Source organism: Neoarius graeffei, chromosome 11 (genome assembly GCF_027579695.1).
Source record: "Neoarius graeffei isolate fNeoGra1 chromosome 11, fNeoGra1.pri, whole genome shotgun sequence".
NCBI lineage: Eukaryota > Metazoa > Chordata > Actinopteri > Siluriformes > Ariidae > Neoarius > Neoarius graeffei.
This window is the reverse complement of record NC_083579.1, coordinates 58,641,345-58,649,477: the sequence shown is the minus strand read 5'-3', so window position 1 is coordinate 58,649,477 and position 8,133 is coordinate 58,641,345. Positions and strand designations below refer to the sequence as shown.

At 40.5% G+C, this 8,133-nt stretch overlaps 1 protein-coding gene across 1 annotated transcript; it reads left to right on the top strand.

Moving 5' to 3' along the window:
• The first annotated feature begins 1,351 nt into the window (after positions 1–1,351).
• Positions 1,352–7,836, top strand: LOC132893921 (antimicrobial peptide NK-lysin-like). The gene is made up of 5 exons (XM_060933093.1): positions 1,352–1,458; positions 1,566–1,627; positions 7,199–7,318; positions 7,403–7,560; positions 7,672–7,836. Coding segments are annotated over exons 1-5 (384 nt in total). The 5' UTR covers positions 1,352–1,415; the 3' UTR covers positions 7,673–7,836.
• Positions 7,837–8,133: the final 297 nt, after the last annotated feature.

Sequence of the window (8,133 nt, the reverse complement as noted above, 5' to 3'; positions counted from 1 at the left end):
ACCCTGTGATGACCTGGCGACTTGTCCAGGGTGTACCCTGCCTTTCGCCCGTAGTCAGCTGGGATAGGCTCCAGCTTGCCTGCGACCCTGTAGAAGGATAAAGCGGCTACAGATAATGAGATGAGATTATTGAGACTATTTTTGTTTATTAGTGTCCAAAACTCAAGCTTCTTTGGACTGAAAATATTATTCAACTGAGCAATCTGAGACCATTTCTAGTGGTCTAAAATGTATAAAACTCATTAGCTTCCGGGGGCCTTCGGCCCCCTGGACCCCCGACCAGGCTCCGCCCTGGACCTGGCTGGGGGCCGATGGCCCCCAGACCCCCAATTAAATTTTCAGCTGAAAATACAATTTCTCATTCTCATCCCTGTATATTGGAATATATATTTTTCTGGATATGAATTAAACACAGCTACAATTTGGAAAACATTTTTAAACAAAAACACAGCCAAGAACATTTCACACTACAGACCTGGATTAAAAGTGAAGGGTTATCAAAATTGTCAATAAAACATTTCTCAGTCAAAATAAGTAAAATATAGGGAAAGTGTCATTGAATGAAATGTGTGGCACCCAGCTGTACTGCTGAGGTTCCTGACAAAGAGCTGCTTTCAATAATGATCAATTTTTAAACAACATGCTACAATTTTAAAATATAAAATGTTAAAATATACCCCCCAACACCACCATCATGTATATTGGACAGTAGGCTAATGGGCCAAAAGAACCTGTTATTTCACAGTTTGTGACGCTGCCAACAATCAGCCAGATCAGAGGCAAGAGTATGGGCAAAATTGATGTTTTTTCTTTTAAAATCTGGAAATATCGTAACTGACCAGCCTCCCCTGTTTGAAAGACTACCAGCCGCCACTGGCTGGAGCCTATTTCAGCTGACTATGGGCGAGAGGCCGGGTACACCCTGGACAAGTCGCCAGGTTATCGCAGGGCTGACACAGAGAAAAACAACCATTCACACTCACATTCACACCTACGGTCAGTTTAGAGCCACCAATTAGCCTTCTTGCTGTGAGGCGACAGTGCTAACCACTACACTACCGTGCCGCCCATATAACAATACATTTATTTACTAAAATAGAAATCTGTAAATAACTACACATAATACACATCAAATTAATAAATATATAATTGACCAATAAATAAATTGCATTTGAACAAGATAGATATATTGTGAGTTCACATCCTAAAATGCTCTTTTTAATAAAATAATATTTTGCATTGATAAATATTGAGCATGACTTCGGACACATCTGTGAATTTCTGAGTTGTGGTCACAGAAGTGAAAAAACTTACTTGAGGAAGTCAGCGGAGATATAAAGACCACCAGCATGTGCTGTATTCAGACAGACTCTTCAGCTCCGTAGAAACCATACATCTTTTCTTTAACCATCACTATGCTATGGAAACTCCTTGTTGCCTCTTTCTTCCTAGGCTCAGGTATGGTTCATCAGATAATTCTAATCAGACAATTCTACATGATGTGGTTATTTTAGAAGATTATAGAAATGTTAAAAGAATATTGTTTTGTTGTCTCTGCTTGTCAGCCTGTGCAATGCACCTGGAATACCTGAAAGTTGACTCTGCTGGGGAACTTGCTTTTACTTTGGTATGCTATCCAAATTGCCTTTTATTTTTTGCACTCAGTCACACCAGAGTGTCTAATCCAAAGACTATGAAAGCCACCAAACTGCACAGTAAAAAACAGTGTTAATTTATGCCCAGGTCAGACGGCAGAAAGACGCATGCTGCAACCTGCGATCGAGCGAGAGGATACAGGCATTTTGTGCCAAATCCTTTGTCGTAGTCAGACGTTGTAACAGTCGAAATTGTGAAATGTGTTTTATGTGAAATGCTGTGTTATCTAGAGAGATGGCGTCATCAGCTCACACTTGTGTTTCCTGTTAGTTGAACCGGGCACCTTTCTGGACATGGGTCTCTGTTAATGCGCTCCTTTTCTTTTCGCTCCTCAACTCAAGAGTAATGTTTAGGGAATGTGTGACCTCTATTTTGTTCATGTATGATAAGAGAACCGTTCAACCGGGCATGGTAATGTTGAAGTGTACACAGCAAATTTTATAGTGTTAAATCAACTCTGAGAGAGTCAGTTTTAACACTATGCTGGTGTTTATTTTATCCCAATCTCTGCAGTGTTAATTTAACACTTCCTAAAGTTAAATCAACTTTTTACAGTGTCATTTCAACTCTATTTTAACATTTTTGTTTAACACTGGGAAATTAACTCTGAGAATTTTGCTGTAGTAAGTTAATAAACTATGAGTATTGTGGAAGTCCCAGAGTTCGTGTGAACGTGCGTTTTTGCCTTCCTTTCTTCTTCTCCACACACTCCAAACTGCTTCAACCCGCGATTGGTTGCTCAAGCGTTGCATGTAGAGGCAGGTGGTCACACATCAACCTGCTATTTGCACCGACTGGAAGCGAATCGCAGCTGAAATGCGATCATGATCCACTTGCGTCAACCTACCTCTACTAAAGACCCTCTGCAACACTCTGCCATTATCTGCGTCGTCGTGCGTCGTTTACCTGCGATTTTGTTATCGCAGGTAGACGCAAGTAGTTGAAAACTAGTTGCAGTCTGTTGTCTGACCTGGGCATTAGAGAGTTGAATTTAACTCCATTTCAGATAACATTTGGTCCCACTCCAAATTAAAGTAAAATTTACTCTATGGCCAGTGTCAACTTTTCAGAGTTAATTTTACTCAGTGTTGAAATTAACAATGAAATGTGTAAAAAATTTAACAATGTGGTTTGTTCACATTATTCAGAGTGATATGATTACACTTTATAGAGCTAATTTTACTCCAAATTTAGTTTAAAAATGACACTGTGTAATATTTAATTTTTATTTTTCTACAGTGTTATTTGTTACGTCTAGGCCATATGATGCTATTTTACTATGATGCTATATTACTGAATTGTTGTGATCTAACCTATCAAATGGAAATAAACACAAACATACAGGGTTATAGTAAAAGCATTTATTATTAAGTCTTTGTCATTTCAGTGTCAATGAATTAACATTACAAACCATTACCCATACTTACCTTGACTACAATGTCAATTTTAATATAATATTTTTACAACACTGTGCTATAATGCTCACCAAAAAGCAATATGGGACAACAAAGAGAGCCGTGTCATTCACTCCATATGACATTTGTATGTCAAAAGGTCTGGGATAATGCAGGTTGTCAACATCTCATCTCATCTCATTATCTCTAGCCGCTTTATCCTTCTACAGGGTCGCAGGCAAGCTGGAGCCTATCCCAGCTGACTACGGGCGAAAGGCGGGGTACACCCTGGACAAGTCGCCAGGTCATCACAGGGCTGACACATAGACACAGACAACCATTCACACTCACATTCACACCTACGGTCAATTTAGAGTCACCAGTTAACCTAACCTGCATGTCTTTGGACTGTGGGGGAAACCGGAGCACCCGGAGGAAACCCACGCGGACACGGGGAGAACATGCAAACTCCGCACAGAAAGGCCCTCGCCGGCCCCGGGGCTCGAACCCAGGACCTTCTTGCTGTGAGGCGACAGCGCTAACCACTACACCACCGTGCCGCCAGGTTGTCAACATGAAAGACAAAATTTTGCTTTGTCCTGGTCACTTCATATGCATGGAAATGTTCTTGAAAAGTTACTGTACATAAAGACAAAGTGAGCAGTAACAGTTCCTCATGTGTTATCAGAACTGACTCAATCTGGTAAAAAAGAGGCATTTCAGATTCAACTTTGCCACAAATAACCAGATGTGGGCGGTAAACAAACCCATTGTGTTTAGCCCAAGTCACTTTCATAACTTGAACACTACTGGGCACTTGCATTGCCATGGTGGTGTAAGGGGTTAGCACGGTCGCCTCACAGCAAGAAAGTTCTGGGTTCGAGCCCAGCAGCCGGCGGGGGTCTTTCTGTGTGGAGTTTGCATGTTCTCCCCGTGTCTGCTCCGGTTTCCCCCACAGTCCAAAGACATGCAGGTTAGGTTAATTGGTGGCTCTAAATTCACCATACGTGTGAGTGTGAATGGTTGTTTGTCTCTGTGTGTCAGCCCTGCGATAACCTGGCAACTTGTCCAGGGTGTACCCCGCCTCTTGCCCATAGTCAGCTGGGATAGGTTCCAACTTGCCTGCGACCCTGTAGAACAGGATAAGCAGCTACAGATAATGAATGGATGGATGGGAAATGACTGAAAGTTGTCTAGGAGGTGGTATGAGCAGCCATCAGTTCCTCTCCAGTAACCATAGAGGACAAGCAATCCCTCTTCATCTGAAGTTTTCCTCAAAGTTAGCAGGAGAATACCAGATAAACCGCTGATTTGAGGCTAATAAGGGCAAAGTGAGCAATAACTCACGCAGGCTAACCATCTGAGCTCAATAATAAAGGGTAAATGTTACTGTGTTCTAAGTTTAATACACAATACAAATTATAGCTCACTATAACATATATTAAATATAAAATACACATTACTCACTAAATCAATAGTGAAACTATGAAATCTAAATCAGCATATTCCTTTGACATTTGGCTTAAAAACAGTATAAACAAGTGTTACCAGGCAAAACAAACCTCTCCCGGTAGCACTTATGATGAATATGAAGGAAGATATCACGAAAAAACGATTCTGACCTTGTGTGTGAACATACTTGGCCAATAAACATGATTCTGATTTGCACACTGTACTGCTCTCAGCCAATCAGAACACACCTGAATGAATATATCACGAAAAAACGATTTTGACCTTTTTGGTGACCTTGACCGGATGACCCTTAAAATGGTGGAGGTTCTATTTGAGACCAACGCCCATATGTCCTGAAAGTTTTATGAAGATTGGTCAAGCCGTTTTCCCATAATATCATTCACAAAACAAAAAAAAACCACCGAAAACAATACCTCACCCCCTGGTGGACTCCGTCCTGGGCGAGGTAATAATTTGCCTGATAAAACTTTGACATAAGACAGGCAGCACGTATTCTTATCTCAGCAGCATTCAGAAAAAATATGTAGTTAACATGTTATATAGGTGCATCTTAACTCAATGAGATGCTGTGAAACTTCTGAACTGTTGGCAACTGTTAGCATGTAGCTACTCAACAATATCATCAAACAGAAGGGTACATGTTGCCAACATGTCCTCAATCGACATCAATGAAACTATAAAACCATGTTTAGTTGAAAAATACTTACAACCCCGATTCCAAAAAAGTTGGGACAAAGTACAATTTGTAAATAAAAACGGAATGCAATGGTGTGGAAGTTTCAAAATTCCATATTTTATTCAGAATAGAACATAGATGACATATCAAATGTTTAAACTGAGAAAATGTCTCATTTAAAGAGAAAAATTAGGTGATTTTAAATTTCATGACAATAACACATCTCAAAAAAGTTGGGACAAGGCCATGTTTACCACTGTGAGACATCCCCTTTTCTCTTTACAACAGCCTATAAACGCCTGGGGACTGAGGAGACGAGTTGCTCAAGTTTAGGGATAGGAATGTTAACCCATTTTTGTCTAATGTAGGATTCTAGTTGCTCAACTGTCTTAGGTCTTTTTTGTTGTATCTTCCGTTTTATGATGCGCCAAATGTTTTCTATGGGTGAAAGATCTGGACTGCAGGCTGGCCAGTTCAGTACCCGGACCCTTCTTCTACGCAGCCATGATGCTGTAATTGATGCTGTATGTGGTTTGGCACTGTCATGTTGGAAAATGCAAGGTCTTCCCTGAAAGAGACGTCGTCTGGATGGGAGCATATGTTGCTCTAGAACCTGGATATACCTTTCAGCATTGATGGTGTCTTTCCAGATGTGTAAGCTGCCCATGCCACACACACTAATGCAACCCCATACCATCAGAGATGCAGGCTTCTGAACTGAGCGCTGATAACAACTTGGGTCATCCTTCTCCTCTTAGTCCGAATGACACGGCGTCCCTGATTTCCATAAAGAACTTCAAATTTTGATTCGTCTGACCACAGAACAGTTTTCCACTTTGCCACAGTCCATTTTAAATGAGCCTTGGCCCAGAGAAGACGTCTGCGCTTCTGGATCGTGTTTAGATACGGCTTCTTCTTTGAACTATAGAGTTTTAGCTGGCAACGGCGGATGGCACGGTGAATTGTGTTCACAGATAATGTTCTCTGGAAATATTCCTGAGCCCATTTTGTGATTTCCAATACAGAAGCATGCCTGTGTGTGATGCAGTGTCGTCTAAGAGCCCGAAGATCACGGGCACCCAGTATGGTTTTCCGGCCTTGACCCTTACGCACAGAGATTCTTCCAGATTCTCTGAATCTTTGGATGATATTATGCACTGTAGATGATGATATGTTCAAACTCTTTGCAATTTTACACTGTCGAACTCCTTTCTGATATTGCTCCACTATTTGTCGGCGCAGAATTAGGGGGATTGGTGATGCTCTTCCCATCTTTACTTCTGAGAGCCGCTGCCACTCCAAGATGCTCTTTTTATACCCAGTCATGTTAATGACCTATTGCCAATTGACCTAATGAGTTGCAATTTGGTCCTCCAGCTGTTCCTTTTTTGTACCGTTAACTTTTCCAGCCTCTTATTGCCCCTGTCCCAACTTTTTTGAGATGTGTTGCTGTCATGAAATTTCAAATGAGCCAATATTTGGCATGAAATTTCAAAATGTCTCACTTTCGACATTTGATATGTTGTCTATGTTCTATTGTGAATACAATATCAGTTTTTGAGATTTGTAAATTATTGCATTCCATTTTTATTTACAATTTGTACTTTGTCCCAACTTTTTTGGAATCGGGGTTGTATTACATGATTTTGCCACGATGGGAATGTTAATGTTACTTAGCTGACTGTGGCACCATTCCGGAGAAAATGCCATCTGCCAGCAGAGCTCTCAAGACCTCATGCAGACTGGCGCGTAATCATCACTCTGTAGAGTTGAAATTTTCACTTTATGTCTGCAGAATTTTACACTGACTTTTAACTCTACTCTCAGAACAGGTTTCCCCTCCTTAATACTCCATCTAGGTTAAAATAGGTTGACTCCGAACTGACACCCCATAATTGCAATAAGAAAATATAAAAAAGTTTTACCCAGGCTTCATCTGTTTGTAATAATTGCTCACTAGTATTTGTCATTTGCTTAGTGGATTCTGATCACTTCTCAGGATTCTACTGATCAAGATGAGGATTTGCTGATGCCTGAGGAACAGCTCCCTGGTGTGTGTTGGGCTTGTAAGTGGGTCATGAGGAAACTGAAAAAACAACTTGGCAATAAGGCAGACGTGGTAATAAGCATCATACTTTATCGGAAATAACTCACAATAAATGGTGCCATGAACATTACTCACACTGTTTAAACATCACCACAGGCCACGACTAAAGAAAAATTGACACAAGTCTGTGATTCAATCGGATTCCTGCGAAGTCTCTGTAAGAAAATGATTCGCAAGTACTTGGATGTCTTGGTGGAGGAACTTTCTACCTCAGATGGTCCAGAAACTGCCTGTGTTAATATTGGTGTTTGCTAGTGAGTTACAAAATCTTGCTCTGATTAAATATTTCCACTTACCCAGGCTCAACAAGTTTTAAGAGGAATTTAATGCCTATAAAATTTATATCTTCCATTCAAAAATTACAGGTCAGTGGCCAAGCTGGACTTGATTCATGCTTTTCCGCAAAACTACGAGAAGATGTGAAGGACTCCATGACGAGAAATGAAAAGAGGAAATAAATGTTTCAAATATAACATGCTTTCAAATCATGAAGCTTTTTTCTGCTAATAAATAATCTTTGCAATCAACAATTCTCTGTCTCATTCTGTGTGCACAAAATAGCAATTTTTGTCTGTCTTGTCTTCTTGAATGCTGTGCCAGATTTATGCAAAGTTTCCAAATAAAACAGCTTATGAAGCACAGCTTTTTTTTTTTTTTTTGGCAGGTGCAGACCACACCTTCAAATGATGTGGCATGGAGCGTAACTGTGGAACTGTAATAAGGGAGAAGTCTGAGAATTTGAGCAGGGCTTTTGGATGGTTACTGCTTTACATTAGACATTCAGGAGTTGTACAGTAGAGAGGACACAAAGAGGTGCAGATCTCCAT

Coding starts and splice junctions, on each gene's coding strand:
- LOC132893921 (XM_060933093.1), top strand. CDS start 1,416: ATGCTATGGAAACTCCTTGTTGCCTCTTTCTTCCTAGGCTCAG. Junction 1,628..7,198: donor GGGAACTTGCTTTTACTTTG/GTATGCTATCCA, acceptor ATCACTTCTCAG/GATTCTACTGATCAAGATGA. Junction 7,319..7,402: donor TTGGCAATAAGGCAGACGTG/GTAATAAGCATC, acceptor ACATCACCACAG/GCCACGACTAAAGAAAAATT.